Below are 21200 nucleotides of genomic sequence, written 5' to 3'. Positions count from 1 at the left end.
TTAGAAACCTACGACCCTAGATGCCCCATTGACCTCATGAAGAACAGTATAAAGGAAGAGTGAAGTGAAGGGAAGAATTAGTTCTCTCTTTCTCTGGGCTCCAGAGAAGGGATCCGGGATTCCGGGCTTCCGGGCTTCCGGGCTTCCGGGCTTCCGGGCTTCCGGGCTTCCGGGCTTCCGGGCTTCCGGGCTTCCGGGCTTCCGGGCTTCCGGGCTTCCGGGCTTCCGGGCTTCCGGGCTTCCGGGCTTCCGGGCTTCCGGGCTTCCGGGCTTCCGGGCTTCCGGGCTTCCGGGCTTCCGGGCTTCCGGGCTTCCGGGCTTCCGGGCTTCCGGGCTTCCGGGCTTCCGGGCTTCCGGGCTTCCGGGCTTCCGGGCTTCCGGGCTTCCGGGCTTCCGGGCTTCCGGGCTTCCGGGCTTCCGGGCTTCCGGGCTTACAGAGGCTTCCGGGCTTCCGGGCTTCCGGGCTTCCGGGCTTCCAGGCTTCCGGGCTTCCAGGCTTACAGGCTTCCGGGCTTCCAGGCTAACAGGCTTCCAGGCTTCCGGGCTTTTTTGCTTCCGGGCTTCCAAACTTTCGGGCTTCCAGGCTAAAAGCTTCCGGGCTTACGGCTTCCGGGCTTCCGGGATACCAGGCTTCCGGTCTTCCGGGCTTCAGGGCTTCCGGGCTTCCTGGGTCCTGGGTCCTGGGTCCTGGGTCCTGGGTCCTGGGTTCTGGGTCCTTCACCGGAGATATCAACCTTCTCAACCGAAATCTTGCCGCGTGGTAGACAAGCATTCTTTTGGAATAATTCAGAGAATCCGGAAAAAAAAACAAGAACCATCATATTTTTCACCTGTGGCTTGTTTTTTCTTTCAGCACGACTTTTTCAGAACCATAACAAAAAATATTATTCCTTCCCGTTCCGTTATCATTTTCAGCTTTCTGAAAATGTTCTCTTTGTTCCTGGAACTGTTCAAAATTTCCTACGAGAATTTCGAACTGGATCAATATTTTCTGACCAACTATTCCGACTCATGTCCACCGAGATCTTATTTTGAGAGTTATGAATTTTTCAAAATGTCTCTGAATTGTCTTACTGTACCTCTTATTTTATTCGGGAGTTATGGGATTTTTGTAATTCTGATGGCGACTCCAATAGAGTTGAAAAGTGCAAAATGGGTGGTATTCAAGTTTCAAGTGGCGTAAGTTTTCATTCTGGATTCAATTTCAAAGTTCCATTTTTATAAATTATGAAAATTCCCTTTTCCGATTTTAAACATTCAAAATACAAAATTTTAAAACTTTCCAGATCCTTCTGGTTTGGGTCCATTGCTTGTTTTCTGGAACGTCCATTTATCCATTATCCATCAAGTGCCAGATATGATTCTGGACTATTTGTACTGCTAGGAATCCCATTTAGAATTGCTTCAATTTTGGGACAAACTTCTTATTCCAGTAGGTCAACAATTTTTAATTGAAAAAAATTCCTTTTTTCAGTTCAAGACATTTCTCGAGTATTACTATTTGAACATCGATTCCATCAAACTAGTACTAACTCAATGAAATTGAAAACAAGAATACTATTTTATATTCTTCATTATTTTTTATTCCTCTCCATTTTCATTTTTTACTACAATTATTTTCCTATTGATGAATTTTTGGCAAAACTGGCTATTCTGGAATTTTTACCATGTCCAGAGAGCACATTTTTCGATGAAAATACCCATATTTTAACTGGAAACTCATGGAAAATTTATACTTTTCAATCCGTTTATTTTTTCGCGTTGGCCTATATTTTTGCTTTTTTGAGTGCTCGAAATTTGTGGAGTCGGCAGTTTGATATTTCAGAAAATAGAAGGAAAATTCAGAAGCGATTTTTGATTATTTTGGTTTTTCAATCTGGAATTCCTTTGCTTATTTTATTAATTCCAAGTTTGATTTCATGGGCAAAGATTTTCGAGTTCAGAGGTTTTTCGAATATTTAAAATTAATTTCAATAAAAAAAAAAATAATTTCAGCAATCGGGCCCTTTACTGTAATTTGTGTGGTTTTTCACTCGATTCTGGCCAGTTTGCTGCTGATAACTCTGCACAAGTCCTATAGAAAATACACTTTGGATTTGTTTTGCAGAAAAATAATTTCGAGAAAATCGAAAGAGAATTCGAGAATAATCAGTGTGGCGCCGTGGTCGAGCTGATGGGATTTGATGGGATTTGATGGGACATTTTGGAAATTTCATTTATTTTTGAAATAAATGTGTTTATTCAGAAAAAAAAACTTGGAGAATTAAAATTTCAAGAACATCAGATATTATAAACCATTTTCAACAAATTGAAAATATCAATTAACATCCGGTAAAAAACTTCCTCTTCTCCTGATTTCCACAATTCTTCGCACTTTCTTATTTCTCCAAAAAATTCTCATCGTAAAATTTCGATAAGGTTTATGTAGAAATATAAGAAGTATACTTGATACAACACCATGCAGAGCCACAGAAATGAATAAGAATGAGCTGATGGCTGAAATTGTTCCTTGAACAATAAAAAACAAAAAATTACCATGAAAGCTGATACCAAAAGCCATGAGAATCCAGTAGATCAGAAATGGAAGAAATAAAATTAAAAACGGGACTGAGACCTGAACAATGAGGGCCAATAAAAATCTTTTCTGTAAATTTCGAGTATTTTCTGAAGTTACAGAATTTTTCTGTAATAAACAGATTGCACTGGAAACGGTAAACGAGAAAGCCAAGGCGAATAAATAAATTGATTGTGCAGCGCTCATTTTGGCCTGTCTAGACAAATTAACAGTCATCACATGGGTCTGGTCCAGAAAAAAATTTGGCTCTGGACATGGAAAATTTTCTAGAATCTCCAATTTTGCGGAGATATTATCCACTGGAATAGAGAGGTGTAACAGGAATAGGATCATGAAAAATAGATAGTGAGTTGTGAAAAATAGAAATCGAAGTTTCGAACCCATTATTCTTTTTGGGTTGTCACAAATTTGAGCGTACTGGTTTTCGAATAGCATTACCAATGATATTTCATAAACTGAAAATTTGAAAAATATTATTTTTCGACATTTCTAACCTTCTTTCTGAATTTTTTATCAGAGAAATCGAAACATTTTTACTACTTTTTAGAATTATTTTCCACTAAAAAAGTAACAAAAAAAATCACTCACTTGGATAAGAAGTCTGTCCGAGAATAATAGAAAATCTAAAAGGAATTCCGATTTGTAAAAATAAACCAGTTGCAAAAATTGCGGTTGATGGAAAATGGATTAGTGGTCTCACTAGGACGCTGGCAACAAATCCTAAAAAGACACTCCTGAAAATGTTCCTATTATTGGTGTGCTCTATTGGACATTTTGAGAAGGAAGCATCTTGCAAACGGACATTTTAGAAAATCTTATATTGAAACTGGACGTTTTTGTTCTAGATAAACAATTCAAAATTTTTTTATTAACAAAACTCCGGCTGCGAAATGGTCAGGTGCAAAATGACCGGTTATAAAACGTCCAGTCGCCAAATGTCTCACTTTTGGACCTACTCACGCTACATGACAATTGAGCACCGCCCATTTTGATTTTCTCATTTCCTTAGGAGTTGCTAAAATTATAACCGCTATCCCAAAAAGGCCAAAAATCACTGAAAATGGCGCAAAAATATTCATAATCATTTTGAAAAAATCATAAGTTTCGAAATATGGAGTTTCAGGACAGAACAATGAATAATTGGTTAGAAAATATTTTTGAAAATTTTCAAATGACATTTTTCTGTTGGGAAACCAGATAGAACAAAAGAAAGTGAACTAGATATAAAATATTTGTCATCTAGATTTTATTATTTTGTTAATCACTGATGTTGATATTTTTTGGGGAGAACAAAAAATTATTGGGTTACTCATTTTTTGATCATTTGACAATTGAATAGAAAAAAGAAGTTTTTGCAAAATAGTAGTTTTTTGTTTTGCCATTTTCACACATTTGATGAATACACTTGAATTGTTTAGTTAAATTAATTACTCAGGCGTTGTTGGTGACTTCTGGCCGGAGCTTGGTCAGATTCCGGCAAAGACATTGTGGGAAGCCGACCAAGATCCGACAAACTACCGGCCAGCTTCCGACCTCTTAACACTTCAAATTCCGGCCAAAATCCGACCATTGTCCGTCCCACTGCTGCCAGTGGGCGGCTTCTGACCAAAATCTGACCAAGATCCGTCCAAAAGCCAAACCCCCCTCAACTTCCGTCCAGAAGTTGCGATCCGACAGCCGAGAGGTCTGGCTGGCGCGCATTCGGCGCGTTAAAAATTCGGAAATTCCAATCAAACGTCACTTTAAAAAATAAAGGATTAGCAGAAACACTATAAATTCCATAAAACTCGAAAAGAAAAAGCTTAAATTTCATGGAAATTTTAAAAAGAAAATAATACATTCTCCAACATTTTTACATTTATGCTTTCATAAATCAATCTTTAACAAATTCAAAATTTCAGTTAAAAACCGGCAAGAAACTTTTGTTTTTCTTGATTTCCGCAGTGTTTCGTATTTTCTTATTTCTCCAAAAAATCAGCATCGAAAAATTTCGATAAGGTTTATGTAGAAAAATGAGGATCATACTTGATACAACGCCATGTAGACCCACAGAAATGAGTAAGAACGATCCCATGCCTGTAAAATATTTTTTTTTTTGAAATTCAAAAAAGTTTTTGAATTTCAAAAAAACCATGGAAATGGACTCCAAAAGCCATGAAAATGAAGTAGATAAAGTAGATATGAAATGGAAAAAATAAAATTGAAAATGGGACTGTGACCTGAACAATGAGAGCTAATAAAAATCGTTTCTGTAAATTTCGAGTATTTTTTGAAATAGCACAATTTTTTCCGTAATAAGCAGCTCGCGCTGGAAACGGTAAATGAAAAAGCCAAAGCAAATAAATAGAGCGAATGCGCAGCACTCATTTTCGCATGTCTAGACAAGTTTGCGGTCATTATATGGGTCTGATCAAGAAAAAAGTTCGGTTCGGGACATGGAAAATGTTCGCAAATAGTTCGGAGGGTACAATAATTCGGGGGTACAAGGGGGTACAACGTGATTTAGGGGTACAAAACCAACAACTCGGGGGTACAAACTAAGCCTTTTCCCGGTATTTTGTACCACCGAATTGAAGATTTTGTACCCCTAAATTGCTTTCTACCCCTTTGTACCCACAGGTGATTCGCGAACAATCCGTTGCGGACGCTCCGCGTTCGCGCGCGGTTGAAATAGGAACCGCATACGGACCGTACGCAAACCGTTTTTAGTAAATAGCAGTACATTATTCGGATTGATCCGTATCCTGTCCGTTCGCGAGCTCCGAAAGAGAAATCGAAACATTTTTACTACTTTTTAGAATTATTTTCCACTAAAAAAGTAACAAAAAAATCACTCACTTGGATAAGAAGTCTGTCCGAGAATAATAGAAAATCTAAAAGGAATTCCGATTTGTAAAAATAAACCAGTTGCAAAAAATGCGGTTGATGGAAAATGGATTAGTGGTCTCACTAGGACGCTGGCAACACATCCTAAAAAGACATTCCTGAAAATGTTCCTATTATTGGTGTGCTCTATTGGACATTTTGAGAAGGAAGCATCTTGCAAACGGACATTTTAGAAAATCTTATATTGAAACTGGACGTTTCTGTTCTAGATAAACAATTCAAAATTTTTTTATTAACAAAACTCCGGCTGCGAAATGGTCAGGTGCAAAATGACCGGTTATAAAACGTCCAGTCGCCAAATCTCTCACTTTTGGACCTACTCACGCTACATGACAATTGAGCACCGCCCATTTTGATTTTCTCATTTTCTTAGGAGTTGCTAAAATTATAACCGCTTTCCCAAATATGCCAAAAATCACTGAAAATGGAGCAATAATTTCATAATTGTTTTGAAAAAATCATAAGTTTCGTAATATGGAGTTTCAGGACAGAACAATGAATAATTGGTTAGAAAATAGTTTTCAAGAAAATAGTTTTTAAGACTTTCAAATGACATTTTTCTGTTGGGAAATCACATAAAATGAGGCTAGAAAACTAAAAGATCAGTGTTAATCACTGATCTTGTACTTTTTTCCGTTATCCGGAAATTGAAAATAGAAAAGAACAAGGTCTTGTTTTTTGTTTTGCCCCTAAACTTCATTGGTTTTTTTTTATTATTTTCACATGTTCGCATTTTTACTATGAAAAACTAAAAAATTCCGAAATTCTGATATTTAACAACGTCGGAATTCAAATCGTATCCAAATACTTAGAAACCTGAAAATCAGGAAATTCGTAAATTTAGAAAAAAATCTTCATTCAAAAAATTCTATTATTAAAAAAAATTAAAATTTCAATTTGAAATCGCAATACTTGAGTTTCAGAAACAATTTATAATTGCCTAACATGGTTTGGAATTGAGAGTTCCATTGGTAAGTTTAAAGTTTCCACTTGATATTCTTTCATTTTTTCTTGTAGATCTTTCAGAGATTTTCCGATTTCCGAAATTTGTCGATAATCGAAATTCGAGATGGCTGACTCCAAAGTTTTCAAAACTTGATTGATTGTGTCGTTCTCCAAAAATCTTTGCATAGCTGTTACATGGTCCTGAAAAATTGAAAAAGTTTATATTTGAAAATTCGGAAATTCAGAAATTCAGGAATTCCAGAAAGATTCAAATGTTCCCGGAGTTAATTTTTAAAATTTTATGTTTTTCCAAATTTTCGTTTGCAGAATATATATTAAAGATTTCTACAAACAATGGGATTTTTAATGAAACATTTATTTCATCGTTTCAAATTTGAAAAAAAATCATTTTGATTGTAAAATTTTGGAAATTTTTAATTTAATTTAATTTATTGACCGGTGTAATGAAACAATAGAGGGCAGGACATGAAACACTCAGAAAAATGCCCCTCACGAGGCCGATCTGAGTAGGGGAGGGGAAACGGGATAATTTAGATATTTGACACAGGAAAGATGTAACCGGTAGAAAAAAAATAAAAATAGGGAGCAAATATATCAATAACGGGTAATACTGGAAGAAATTAAGGATTCAAACTCGGAAGGTAGTAGAAATCGGGTAACTTGGGAAGTGATGGCGTTCCACAGGGGAACAATTGAAGAAAAATAGTCAGAGGAGTAGGGCTGAACAATAATTAAGTTCATAGGGCGACGAGGGGAGGAGGAGTATTTGACATGTGCATTAAGGTTAGGAAAGTAGGCGGAGCCATTTAAAAATTTATAGAGAAGAATTAGTTGAGCTTTTAGCTACGATGTCGAATAGAGAACATATTGAGGATAGAGAGACGATCAGAATAGGAACTGTACTGGATATTACAACGCTGGCAAATACACTTAGAGAAAAATCTTAAGGGAGATTCTAGTTTTAGAGCAAGGCGAGAAGAAGGCGGAGGGGAATAAACTACGGAACAGTATTCAAGAATCGGGAGAACATAACATTTGAAAATATGAATGTAGAATTCAGGAGATTTAGATCTAAATGATTTTGAGAGTTGTTTGGAACGGAGAAGAGCTAGAGATGTGATTTTGTTGATGTGAGCAGAGAATTTGAGAGAGGAATCAGTAATGAGTCCCAAGTCTCGGACGGAGGAGGAGGGAGTAAGTGTGACACCCGCAATATTGAGAGGATGGGAAGAATTATGGGAACCTAGGCGAAGAAGGGCAGTTTTAGAGTGGGCAAGAGGGAGATGGTTGGCGGTAGCCCAATTTACAACCATGTTGATACCAGTTGAAAACTCTTGTTCGAAAAGAAATGAGTTTTTGAACCTTTTTAAAAGTTTGAATTATTTTTTAAATTAAATTTTCAAATAACCCACACTGTATTTTGATTTCAATTGAGGATCCGCCTGATCACAACTGATAATTTTTTTTCTCAAGTCCTCTTTTTTCCTCTCAAAGTCTTCTTTTGCAGTTTTCATCGTACTAATTCCTGTTCCAACACTTCCAAGCACACCATACTGAATTTCTGGGTATCCGTTGTTTACGAGGCACTGAAAAATTTTTATCATTAAATTTCTGCATTTGTCGGTTATATTGCTCCTTTTTTAGAATTTTTGTAGTCGTACGATTTTTTAAAAGGAGAATAAGGAATGATTTTTCAAACATTAAAGAAACAATTTGAAACATTTTTTCAAATACTCACCTGATTACAAATCTCATTTGACGCTGTGGTTAATTGCTCAAAATGACTATTAATTTCTAACAGTTCCTTCAAGATATCCTTTTCATGCGTTTTCTGAATTTCGCTTTCTAGATTTCGAGCTTGAACTAAAATGATTTCTTGCTGGACAGCCAATAACTCGATTCGACTGGTTGATGGCTCATTATTTTCGATTTGTCGGACTACTGGAACTCCACTCATTTTTCAGATCTAAAAATTCGAAATTTTCAACGTTTAAGCTAAAATTGTGATTCTCGAAATTCTGCAAATTCAAGAATACAATTCTGAATTCTAAGAAAAACGAGGAAGAAGAAGGTCAAGAACAGGAAGGAAAATTAGGTAAGCGAACAAAAAGAGAGACGTCAGTCGAAAAAAGAAAAAAACTGGTCAACAACAAATTGTGAGAGATACGAAATAGAGAATTAGAGAAAGAGAAATGAGGAAGAATGAGGAATTTATTCGGATGGTCACTAGAGTAACGTGTCGACACAAAAATCGATACGATTCCAGTCGACCAGTCGGACTATTGAAGTCGATAAAAATCGTGTCGACTGACACCAGAAACGACACAATATCGACACAGAGTCGACACAACACGACTCTGTGTCGACACCACCTTGAGTCGACTCTGAGTCGTGTCGTGTCGACTCTGTCGTGTCGATACGAGTCGACTCGACGCTGGTCTCTTTTCCGAGAGGACTACGCGAGGGCGCGGACCCTCGTGTATAAACTGAGTTTTAAACTCGGTTTTGCAGCATTTTTACAGTGTCCGAATAGAAGGAAAAAGGCCATTCAGCGAAAGTATGTAATTTTGAACGAAAAAATTATTCTGGGAAAAATCATTAGTACCGACTTGTTTTCCCTAGATAACCCAAAAATGGCGTCATGTTCAAAAAATTTAAATAGGACAAGCAACAACAAAAACATTGGATCTAAAGTTAAGTGCCCGACTTCTTATACAGAATAGTAGTGTTGGAAATTCCTCAAGCTTATCAAAAATGTCAATCAAGGGAATTTTCTTTTGCTCACTTCAAAATTTCCTCACTAATAATAACTTTCGGATTTTTACCGTTCCTCAGTTCCCTCCCTCAATAGAAAAATTATCATTCTTTAAATTCTCTGATTTTCCTATTTTTCAAATTATCCCTTCTTCTTCTCGTCACTGTTTCTCCTTTTTTGTCGTCGGCTAGCGAAAAAAGATTCTTCTTTTTTTTTTTGACAAGATGATTCTTTTTCTCTGTCGTTTTTTTCTCTTCTTCTTCTATCACCTACACCTTCTTTCTCTCATTTTCCATCATCTTTTAAATTTTTCTCTTCTAAATGAGAATTCCAGTATTTTCATTTATTCTAATTTTTTGTATTCGAACCGGAAATTCTTGTAAGTAGCCAAACAAAAAGTTAGTGAAAATCCGCGCTAAATCTGATTAGCAGGAGAAGATGAAGACGTTGAGCGGGTGCAAGTGATAGAAGTTCGAAATGACGCAATCAGAATTGTGTGGACAGTGGATTCTGAAGAAGTTGAAGAGAAGGAGATATCCAAACAGCGGTTGATTGTAGCGGTTATGAGAAGTATAGGAGTTAATCGATATTTGTTATTTTTGTTAGTGTTTTTAGGTTCTCAAGAAACTGAGAAATCGTCACAAACTGTTATGGTTGATGCAAAGCTTCGAGACTACACTTTTGTTGGATTAGCTGGAAATACGACTTACCGAATTTCAGTGGAGGGATTTAATGTGAGATATGATAGTCTTCCGATATGGATGTTTTCTTGTGAATCGATTTAGTCCTTCGATGCTTTTTGATTCGAAATTCGGTGCCTAGATTCTTGAGCTTCCCAAAACACCAATGTTCAAAGTCAAAGTTCTTGATAACTTTTAAATTCTTTCGATTTGAGTGGTGATCTTCTTGGTCAGTTGGATCAAGGATTCCGTATAACCAATATTCCAAAATATGTCGTCTCTTTAGATTTGACAGCTTGACAATGTTACGGTTCTCATAGAACCACGATTTGTGATCACGATGAATAAAAGCAGCTTCTGAAAATTTAAAATTAATCGACATAATGAGACTTTGTTAAAGGGGGACTCCGACCAAAAATTTTTATTGCATTAAAATGTGTTAAAAGTTGTCTATTTTCCGAATATTATTGCGAAAAAATTTTTAAAAAATCCGAAATTCCCGAAAAACGCCGTTGAAAAGGAAGAAAATTCAAAAAAAGGTGCCGCCGGAGGACGAGGATTTTCAGTGAGAAACCTAGGCCACGACAGCGGGCGCCTTTCCTACGTGACAAATTTTCTGGATTTTTTTTCAATTTCATGTCCGGCAGGTAAAAAACGTAAAAAACCACTGTCGGCGACTTAAAAAAAGGCTGTCAGGTGCCGTGGCCTAGGTTTTTCTCTGAAAATCCTCGTCCTCCGGCGGCACTTTTTACGAATTTTCCTCCTTTCCAACGCCGTTTTTCGGGGATTTCGGATTTTCTTTGAATTTTTTTGCAATAATATTTGAAAAACAAATACATTTTAACACATTTTAATGCAAAAAATTTTTGGTCGGAGTCCCCTTTAAGAAAAATGTCCGTAAAGTTTGAACCAAATTATCTAGGCTCCTATGCAAGATATCAAAAAGTGGTCAACTGATAAAATGTTTGTGATATCATGATAAACAATTTATTAGTTGACAACTTTTTTCTATCTTTTACAGGAACCGAGAAACATTGGTTCAAAATTGAGAGCTAGAGGGCTCTTCTATTACAGGTTTAACGGTATTTGAATATGCATGAGGATGATAATGGTGTTTTAAAAAATGTCATCGTTTGATGATTTTTTAGAATCATGACAAACCGAATTTTCATAATTATGTGTATTTCAGAATGATACAAGTCTCTGGTATTCTTCAAATATGGCAACTACCAGTCTTGCGGGTGAGAATTAAGGGATTTTTTAAACTAACTGTTGAAGTTGTACGAAAACTGAGAAAAAATCGATAAGAAATTTGGTTGTGGAGAAAAGCCTAGCAAATGAAGTGGCTGATAAGAGAAAGAAGTGATACACATGAAAGAGAGCTTTAGAGTCAGAAAACAATTCAAAAACGTGAAAAAAAAAGAAAAAAACAATTGAAAAAATTTTTTTGAAGCTTCAGAAAATTATGACCTATTTGAACATACGTTTTAACATACGTCATACTAAGGAAACGGAGGAAAAGATGACAATAACTAAACAGAAGTCATGGGATTAGGATGACTAATATAATGATTTTGAAAAGTTCGCGAAACTTCTTTCCATCACTTTTCGCATGTTTTTAATTCGTTGTCTTGTCTATCTACATTCTTTCCGAAATTTTTCTAAATTTGTAGCTCCTATTAATCTACCTAAATCCAGTAAAAATATATAGTTGGGGCAGTACGAAAACATCATTGCTAAGTGTAAAATGTCTCTTCCTCTTTTCTCTTGTTCTTTTTTTCTCTGATTCTCTTATTCTAAAGCCAAAGACGCATTGTGTTTACCGACAGAAATGAGGGCGGGATTTCGAAAGTATGTATTATTGGAAACTTTTTTCATATTTCGATTAGCTTCATTAAAATTTAATTCGGAATGATGATGATTCGGAAGAATCCAGCGAAGAGAACATAGACGATGAGGATGATGGCAACAACAACAATTCATTCAATCCAGCCAATACTGCCAGTTCTTCTTCGGCCGTTCCAAGCGTCCCTCCACCCATTCCAATCAATTCATTTAGTTCTCCGCCTGTTTTGAGCGCCTCTCCGCACCCTTGATCAACTCCCATAGTTCTCCTTCGTCCGTTCCTAGTGCCTCTCCGATCTCTCCCATCAGTCCACCTAGCCCAAACAATTCATAATTAATTTTTAAACTTTTTCGGTCAAATGTAATTCGGGTTCATTTTTCGGTTAAATTTGTATTTTATTATACTGGTGTTTTGCAATAAATCTAAATTCAACTCAATTTTTCATTTTCTTCTCGCATTTTCTAACTTTTTTCTAAATAAAACAAAAAAAAAAGTTCAATATCTTAAATAAATTACTGTTCAAAAGAGCGCGTTGAAAATGAAGTGTCGTGTCGTGTCGACACGAGTCGATACAGTATCGACATGAATCGACGCGACACGCGAGTCGACACGACACGAGTCGACTCGAGTCGACGCGACACGCGAGTCGACACGACACGAGTCGACTCGAGTCGACACAAGTCGACACAAGTCGACTCTGTGTCGACTTGCGTCGATACGATTTTTCAGATATTTTTCACTTGTGTCGATACGACTCTGTGTCGACACGTTACTCTAATGGTCACTACATATGTCATGATATTGTAATTTTTTATGATTTTCTGATTTTATATTCTCAAAAAACAATTCATTTACTCAAAAATGTGATTTCAATAACGCTCTACATTAATTTTTATCTATGTACCTTTCATATAAAACGCTAGCTGGACCCGTCTGAAAAAAATGAGGAGCGGAAGTGACGAACCAGTAACATACTAGATCAAATCGCGCCGAAGTCGCCCCAGCCAACTGATCAATGAGCCGTAGGCGCGGCAAATAGATGGCTGGTATTAGAGCATAATATCAATTAGATAATTTTCAAAAACATATTTCAAACTGATTGTTTTTTTTTCAAATTTTCAAATTGCAAACGTGAATTTTCGAAATATATTTTTCTCAAATTTTCCAACAAAATCTTGCCAAAATCATCTTCATTTCAAGGAGGTCAATCAAGAAACACAACAAGATAATTTTCACAAAAAAAGAACTACAAAATACCTAAAAACTGATGTCTGGCTTGCCCGTCGTGTCAACTCGTCTTGGAAAATGTTTGATTGTTCGAAATGCCTTAACAAATTCTGCAAGTGGTAGCACAGTACACTCTACGTTGTGCAGCGGTGTAGAACGTGTTGGTGCAGAATCCATTAGTAGCCCATGCACTGCACGAGGCACTCGTGTCGGCGATGAACGAGGTGCAGGTGCCAGTTCCTGTCGAAGCGGCAGTGGTGGTTCCACATCTTTGGCAGGTTCGTTGGCAGTACTGGTTAACGAAATCTTGCATGCCGACGGCGTTACAGATGGAGATGTCGTTGCCACAGTCCATGACTCCATCGACACATCCTCCATCGTTACAGAATCCACAGGCTGATGGGCAGTCGGCAGCAATGATGGTACGCCATGTGGCGGAGGTGCATTGGGAGGCAGTGATGGTCTCGCATCTCAGGCGTGGGACTGAAAATTAACTTTGTTGAGGCCGTAAGAAGTTGGAAGGTCCAGATTGTATGCCCAAAAGATAAGTAAGGTCTCAAAGTTTAAAGTTCCGGTTCGTAAAAATCCCATGAGAAGCTGAGCTTGCTAGTGGTGTTAGCGGCACTGTTGAGCTACGCTGTGGCAAAGAGTAGACTTCTAACCAATGACCTATAGTAGCACGGCATCATGTTACCGCCAATCTACCCTTTTTACAACCTTATTATCTTTAGAGATGGGTTATTGGCCTTGTTCTTGGTTTCGTAGGGCCCTAAGCCACTAATATAAGCCCGTGAAGTTGTTATGGTCCATATGTCTAGGTCCAAGCAGTCTCAAGTTCAACAAGTTTTGTCATCGTAAACTCGTCGCCTAGTGATGTCATACGGTCCTTGAGGTCCTAAACTTGTCAGGCCAATAGGTCCGTAGGGTGCTAAATTCATAAAGTAGATAAGGTCGACGAGCTCATCCTGCCCTATGGATCCTCAGGTCAGGCCCTTACAAAAGTGGACCAGTAAACTTATGTGGTCTAGAGATCAAGGATGATTCTAATGTCTGTAACCTACGGTTTAGAGGATCGAGGACTGTGAACTCGTAAGCTACATAAAATTCTACGATTTTGAGATCACAAGCTCAAAAGCTATGCAACTCACAATTAACATTTCTGCAGTTATAGGCGCTAGTCTGGCAGCAATATCCACACGATTTTGGGCACGAATCCAACGCAGCTTTCTTCATATCAGCACTGAATGCTCCAGTATTGGCACCCTCCGTGGTATAACAGTTGAATGGACGCTCGACATCATTTCCAGGAGCTGGAAACTCTCCATCAGTCACGGGAGCATAGAGCACATTACACGAAGCGTCAGAGATTGTGTTACTGCAGACCGTGGCGCTTGGTGAGTAGCCGAACTGCAAACGTTTGAAATTTAAAGGTGTTCTAGAATTTTGAGGATTACTGTAATAGTTCCATCGCCGACGTAAGTGGTGCAATTGAGATCACCAAGGATTTCAGCGGAGGCTGCGGAGATTAGAAAGACGAGAAGAGCAATCATTTTTTTGTGGCGGGCAGGCCAGTGAAGTGAGGATTCTTGGTTAAGGAGCCTCTTTTATACTGAAGTTGAGGTACTCTGAACTATACTTGTGAAGTATTCTCTCAATTCTTTTGTTTATACAGATGCCAATTTTTGATACAATATCGAAACCGTTATTAGTTTGAACATAACTATCGAAAGTTGGTTTTTTTCTTTTCCATTTTAGAGTCTAAACTGTAGCGGGATTGTTGTTTCAGCTGCTACTGTGATTTATGATGGCGGTTTTGGATTTTGTATTTGTTTTCAGATTTTTGAAATTAACAGGTTTAGGATCTGTGATCTTCATATATTCTTAATGTCCAGGAGTAATGGTTCAAAAATCAGGAATTCGAAAAATTTCATGAAACTCATATCTTCTAAGAATTCTGAATTCCCTGAATTCCATGAAATTCAGAAAATCGGAAGTTCAAAAATTTGTAAATTCATGAATTCGGAAACTCCAAAACTTCTGGATATTCTGAAATCGGAACCCCAAAAAAAACAGGATTTCCAATATTTTGAAATTAACTTTTTTTTAAAATTAGAAATAAGAAATATCTGAAATTCTTAGAATTCGGAAATTCATAGGATTCTGAAGTTCTGAGAGTTCTGAAGTTTCTGAGAGTTCTGAAATTCCGAGAATTCTGAAATTCTGAGAATTCTTGATTCTTGAATTTCTGTAATTCTCAAAATACAGTACTGGCCAAAAAGGTATTCGCAAACGGTTTTTTGAGAGTAACTTTGCTGAAACTTAAGGGATCGATCTGAAAATTTTACTGTGCATGTCGTACACGGTGACGACAAATTGCGTACAAGGAAATTGCATCATTTTCAGAAATTTTTTGTTTTTTTCAATTTTTTCAATTTTTTCGTTTTTTCACTTTTTTCATATTTTTATATTTTTGGATATTATGGTTTCTAAGAATGTTGGTTTTGGCTCCTATGTATTTAAAACTGTTTACAGACATGGCCAGACCCCTCGGAAAAAAAAACATCTCTCAGGACATCCGTAAAGCCATCGTCATCGGCTTCAGAAGTGGATGTTCCAAGGACCTCTTGGCGCAGCAGTTCAATGTTACTAAACGTGCCATCGAGAAGATCTTGAAGCAGTTTCGGGATGAGGTAATATTCAAAAATAGTATAGTTATGGAAAAAAATGTTTAGGGAGCCTTGGTGGAGCGAAAATCGCCTGGAAGACCGCGTATCACGTCGAAGAACATGGATCGGAACATCGTTTCAAGAGAGGATCCCCAGAGGAGTTCTACGGACATTCAGATGGTCGTGAAGACTCCAAATGAAGTCACACCATCCCTGAGAACCGTCAGAAGACGTCTTCAAGATGCTGGACTCCATGGACGACGGCCAGCTAAGAAACCATCGATCAGCAAGAAGAACAGAATCGCCCGCGTAGCATGGGCCAGAGCTCATCTCCACTGGGGACGTCAGGATTGGGCTAATCACGTGTTCAGCGACGAATCCAAGTTCAATCTGTTCGGTACTGACGGTATCAAGTGGATTCGCCGTCCGGTTGGATGTCGGTTCGATCCCAGCTACCAGCTCCAAACCGTCAAGCATGGAGGTGGATCGGTGATGGTCTGGGGCTGCTTCTCTGGGACTTCAATCGGCCCGCTGAGAAGAATTAGAAGCATCATGGATCGCTTTGTGTATGAAGACATCTTGGAGAACACAATGAGACCCTGGGCAAGGTCTACTGTGGGCCGGGCGTTCGTTTTCCAACAGGATAACGACCCGAAGCACACCTCGAAGCACATCAAGGAGTGGTTCCGACGCCGCCACGTGGATCTTCTGGACTGGCCAAGTCAATCTCCGGACTTGAATCCGATCGAACACCTCTGGGAGCATGTCGAGAGACAGCTTAGAGGGGTTCGTGCCTCGAATGCCAACCAGAAGTTCGACCAACTCCAAGATGTCTGGCAGGCCATCCCGATGTCTGTCATCGACACCCTTCTCGACTCGATGCCAAGAAGATGTCAAACGGTAATCGACGCCAAAGGCTTCCCAACGAAGTACTAAAGCTATTTTATTCATTTTCTATTATTATTTTTCGTTTACCGGTCTATCCTAGATCTCAGAAGTCAAAGTTCCATTTACCGGTTTTTTGCAATTTTCATGAATTTTTCGATTTTTTTTCAATTTTTTGAAATTTTGACTATTCTTGTTGTTGAATCAGTTTCTTTTACCGTTTTAAACTTTGTCTTAAAATATCAGATCGATCCCTTAAGTTTCAGAAAAGTTATGCTCGAAAAACTATTTGCGAATGCCTTTTTGGCCAGTACTGTACCAGCAATAGCCGGAAATTTCAAAATTTAGAGTTTCAGAAACTCCGAAATTCCATAGATTCCAAAAAACTTTCCAAAAAAAACCTCAGAATTTCTGAAATTTCTTAAAATTGTACTTTTTTCTCCAAAAAAATTTCAGGAAATTCCAAAAATTCAGAAGTTCCAAAAAAAATACGGATCACCAAGATAAGGGTATTCTGAAATTGAACAATTCCGAAAATCTAAAAATTAAGACGTTCAAGGAATTCTAGCTATTCACTTTTTCTTCGTAAAATTCCCTTATTTTTTATTCAATCTTTTTTTCCTTGTTTCTCAGATCCATCAATTTCCTTTGTTTTCTGTTCAGCTTCAATTTCCAGACCATCTACAGTATGATCAAGTAATAAAATCCCGTGCGAAACCTGAACAAACAATGTGTGGGCGCAAAATTTTGGAAATTAGTTTGTTCATTACAAGCTCATTGTATTTGAGCACAAATCATTTTACTACTGTAGTCCAAAATAAATTTTTAAAGAATTTCATTTAGAAAGTTAAGTTTGAAAATAAAATTATTAAATTTTATTGAAGTCCGTAAAAAATGAAATGAATTATCATGAATAGAATCAACCATATCTATAGTAATTAACACTTTCAAAGTACAAATTTTGGCTTAAATCAATTTCCATCATTTCTCGATTTGTTCCAGGAATCGGGAAGTACCAAAGTCTTCTAGTTCCAAACGTATTCCGTGGTGGGCCAAAGAAATCATTGAGTTGTGGATCTTCGACAAATGTTTTGAAACAGATTATGAATCTTTTGAGCTTCGGAGTAAGAAGATTCTGAAAATCGAATTTTAAGCTTTAAGAACACTTTCAACATCAATTACCTCTTTCAAGAAAATTATATCATTGGAAGTGATTCGAGCCACTGTAGTAATATAGATTTTTGAAAGATTTGTCAAATTCATTTTTTGAATCGGAGTAGAAATTCTTTCACTTTTAACTTCCAATTCTTTCAAATTTTTCCATTGCTCAGTCTTTGCCATTTCCTCAATATCATATGGAATTTTCAACGCATCGGGGTAGTTCCTTCTATTGTAAAGCCTCAAATACTCATAATGTGGATCATTGATTTCCAGTTTTTCCAGATATTTCGGATCCAAATATGGTAGAACTTGCATGACGTCTTCTGCTCTCACACTGAACAAATCCAACTTTTTGACCTTTAAAAGTCCTGATCTTCTCTTCAGATCTCTTTGAATCCAGCCAAGAATTTAGAAGTCATCGGATTCAACCTCTCAGGAATTAAAGTCCTCAAAGGTTCATTTGGCTCTCCAGTCAAGTTATAATATGAGAAAAAGAGTCTTAATTCTTCCAGACACGTCTTCTGATGTTTTGTGATCGTTTCAAAATCAGCCAAAACTTTCGAAACTATATCTTTGGAATCCTCGGTTCTCTCATATAAAATACTTTTACAATTCCGATATCCGGAAACTCGAACATTCGCGGAAATGCTTTCATCGGTTTTCATGTAAATTCCATAGATTCCAATTTGTGGATCCGGCTTCAGATGATCCACACAGCTTCTAATCCCATTACACGTTTTTCGAAGGCTTTGACTGAAAATATTGAATTTTCGGAACCTGAAAATTTGAAAAATTCGAAAAACTTACATGTCGAATGCTTTGAAATATTTCAAAACATTTCCCATGACCAATGGATTTCCTAGAACTTTGAGTGACATTTCATTGCTCAGTTTTAGTTTCTGAAAAAATCGAGATTAGAATTTTTGATTCGATTTCCAAAATACTTACCACTAAAGATGGTGCTAATCGATTTCTAGGTGATAACTCGATTCTGATTGAATTTTCAGATAATTTTTCGAATGGAACGTCGAAAAATTCACATGGATCATATTTATTATAGTTGTCGTAAAATATATCAATTTGACGGAATGTGGACCAATAATAGAGCAGCTGAAAAATAAGTTTCTTAAATATTCATGAATTTCAAAACTAACCTTGTTAATCGATTTCAAGTTTTCCAAATAAATATTTTTAAACTTCAAAGCCAAAATTAATAAACCACTTCTTTTCCAGTTTTCTAAAAATTTGAATCCCTCAATATCGAATTCCTCATCAATTCTCAGAATGACTTTTTTGAGACTATATGAATTCAAATATTGGAAAATTGGAGCCAATTGGTGTGTATCCGAAACATCCAAAAATATCCTTCTGACTTGGAGTAACGAAATTCTAGATTTCAAGGAGTCCTGTAGAATTTTCATTTTCAAATCTGCCAGTTCAAATTTGAATACACGAAGTGGAGTTTCCTGATTGACCAAAAAATCCTTTAGAAATTCCTCAAATTCTTCTGGTTCAAAAAATTCCAAAGTCGCATTTTCATACGGTTTTTCGAAATGAAGTTTTGCACGAATTTTGGAATTTTCCTCCGAAATTTCAATAGCAGTGGTTGGCCGATTTGGCAAAGTTCGCAGTCGAGACATCTGGAATTTCCGATGTTTAGAATACTAAAAAACAAAGAAAAAAAGTTTTTCTTTTTAAAAGAAGTTCCTGCAAAAGGGAGACAAAAAACCAGAAATCACGGAAGATAACGGAAAAGTGACAAAGTGGCGGAATATTTTTATTGGAGAGAGAGAGAGAGAGAGAGAGAGAGAGAGAGAGAGAGAGAAAGAGAGAGAGAGAGAGAGAGAGAGAGAGAGAGAGAAAGAGCGAGAGAGAGAGAGAGAGAGAGAGAGAGAGGGAGATGCAAACATTTATGATAATAAAAGAATCATTTCCGTTGAATTTCAGGGTGTTATAAAAAAAAATAAAACTACATTTCTTGGTACGATGCACGATGATAAGTACGATGATTAGAAATTCAATTTAAGCAAGTTATATTTCCCAATAGAGAAAATAAGAGTGAGCAATTTGAACCGGAAATCAGCAATTAACGTTGTCATCTATTTTCTATATAAACATGTATGTATATACTTTTGTCAGGCTTATCAATTTTTCGGGTCGCGGAAAGTTTGCGGAAAGACAGCGTTTTCCGTTTTGTCGTTGTATCACCTATGTATTATATAATTGCCTCCGGGAAGCGGGCATTACACTATACAACGACAAGAACCAATGATAAAATCCAAGAAAAATAAATCTATATACTTAACACAAACCTAATTTCTGATATTGTACCGAATAGCGACATTTGGAAATTTTAAATTTCCAATTTTCTGAAAAAGGCATTCCGAAATTCGTAAAGTAAAGCTAGTTTTGGAGAATGCTCTTTAGAGAAGGCGGGGGAAAAAGCTACGAAATGAGAATAAATGAACTCTAGTGAGAGTGTGAGAGAGAGAGAGAGAGAGAGAGAGAGGGTTCCAAAGACCTCCGCTTCGAAATATACATATTCTCCCATGAAACTGAAGTGGAATGTTTGTTCCCGCTAATCTTTCTCTAAATCTCTGCGTCTTGCATTCTATCCTATCTCTCACCGCGTTCTCTCAGTCCAACTGAACAAATCGGTAGTTTACAACTTTACAATTTTTACAGTCAAACTCGAAATTACGAAAAAAAAAGAATTTTGTTAAACTATCAAAAAATAATCTAAAACATTACCGCCCATGGGGAGTTGTACATTTCTCAAACGTTTTCAAAATTTGAAATTAAAAAATCACAAATCTTATGTAAATGTTTGTGCCAACCAACCCAAACAATGAAACAAAGAGAATTAATAGTTATTTTTTTGATATGAAAGATAATCAATGTAACGTTTTTGCCTATTTAAACAAACCTAAAAGCGGAGGTGTCATCTTTTACTGAAAAATGCTGAAATTATTTTTTTCTATTTCCATTTTGTTTCTCGTGGCTCACGGAGCGATTGAGCTGGGATGTAGTAGTCCACCTCTGCCAAGATCGAATGGTGGATGTCCCCCAGGATTCACAAATGTCACTGATGGATGTTGTCTGGATTCTGACACATACAGTAAGATTTTAAGGGAAAATAGTCAACTTTGAAGTCTTTAACAAATGTCCATCAAACAAAAAGTTTCAGTCGTCACTCCATCCACCACACCAACTCCAACTACAGTAACCACCGCTCGACCTTGCCAAGATAAGATTAATCCCGCGACTGGAACAAGTGACTGTCCAAAACGAGCATATTTGTGCACGGATCCAAATTATAAAAAAGTGATGAAAGATCAGTGTGCAAAAACATGTGGCTACTGTACAACTGGACCAACTACGACAGCGCCAAAGTGTTCGGATAAAATTAATCCGAATACTGGAACGAGTGATTGTCGGAAGAAAAAGTACTTGTGTACGGATCCAACGTACAAACGATTGATGAAGGAGCAGTGTCCGGAGACATGTGGATGTTGCTAATTTGGTCATTTATCTTGTGAAAATGTATATAAAT

General features: G+C 37.2%; 7 protein-coding genes across 7 annotated transcripts; 2 read left to right on the top strand and 5 right to left on the bottom strand.

The window, feature by feature from the left end:
* Positions 1-821, bottom strand: CBG17929 (the record flags this gene model as incomplete). Its single annotated transcript, XM_002647688.1, has 2 exons — positions 1-584; positions 605-821. The coding sequence occupies 2 exons, from the start codon at positions 819-821 to the stop codon at positions 1-3; spliced, it is 801 nt and encodes a 266-aa protein (XP_002647734.1).
* A 104-nt stretch (positions 822-925) lies between these two features.
* On the top strand, positions 926-2115 carry CBG17928 (the record flags this gene model as incomplete). The annotated part of the gene is made up of 4 exons (XM_045237093.1): positions 926-1179; positions 1287-1432; positions 1475-1945; positions 2108-2115. 4 exons carry the CDS (start codon positions 926-928, stop codon positions 2113-2115), a joined length of 879 nt encoding a protein of 292 aa, XP_045096340.1.
* Positions 2116-2317: 202 nt separating this feature from the next.
* CBG17927 lies at positions 2318-8384 on the bottom strand (the record flags this gene model as incomplete). Its single annotated transcript, XM_045237092.1, has 7 exons — positions 2318-3030; positions 3164-3309; positions 3536-3629; positions 5414-5559; positions 5786-5879; positions 7878-8013; positions 8166-8384. 7 exons carry the CDS (start codon positions 8382-8384, stop codon positions 2318-2320), a joined length of 1548 nt encoding a protein of 515 aa, XP_045096339.1.
* Positions 8385-11756: 3372 nt separating this feature from the next.
* On the bottom strand, positions 11757-11969 carry CBG17924 (the record flags this gene model as incomplete). Its single annotated transcript, XM_002647685.1, has 1 exon — positions 11757-11969. The coding sequence occupies one exon, from the start codon at positions 11967-11969 to the stop codon at positions 11757-11759; it is 213 nt and encodes a 70-aa protein (XP_002647731.1).
* Positions 11970-13035: 1066 nt separating this feature from the next.
* On the bottom strand, positions 13036-14485 carry CBG17922 (the record flags this gene model as incomplete). The annotated part of the gene is made up of 3 exons (XM_002647684.1): positions 13036-13418; positions 14084-14342; positions 14390-14485. 3 exons carry the CDS (start codon positions 14483-14485, stop codon positions 13036-13038), a joined length of 738 nt encoding a protein of 245 aa, XP_002647730.1.
* A 2920-nt stretch (positions 14486-17405) lies between these two features.
* Positions 17406-19287, bottom strand: CBG17920 (the record flags this gene model as incomplete). The annotated part of the gene is made up of 6 exons (XM_002647683.1): positions 17406-17621; positions 17669-17981; positions 18077-18400; positions 18455-18546; positions 18596-18757; positions 18802-19287. 6 exons carry the CDS (start codon positions 19285-19287, stop codon positions 17406-17408), a joined length of 1593 nt encoding a protein of 530 aa, XP_002647729.1.
* A 1318-nt stretch (positions 19288-20605) lies between these two features.
* On the top strand, positions 20606-21166 carry CBG17919 (the record flags this gene model as incomplete). Its single annotated transcript, XM_002647682.1, has 2 exons — positions 20606-20765; positions 20835-21166. 2 exons carry the CDS (start codon positions 20606-20608, stop codon positions 21164-21166), a joined length of 492 nt encoding a protein of 163 aa, XP_002647728.1.
* Between the last annotated feature and the right edge of the window lie 34 nt (positions 21167-21200).

Source organism: Caenorhabditis briggsae (genome assembly GCF_000004555.2).
Source record: "Caenorhabditis briggsae complete genome, chrV, whole genome shotgun sequence".
NCBI classification, from domain to species: Eukaryota; Metazoa; Nematoda; class Chromadorea; order Rhabditida; family Rhabditidae; genus Caenorhabditis; species Caenorhabditis briggsae.
The sequence above is the reverse complement of the archived record's forward strand: the minus strand, read 5'-3'. Positions and strand labels throughout refer to the sequence as shown.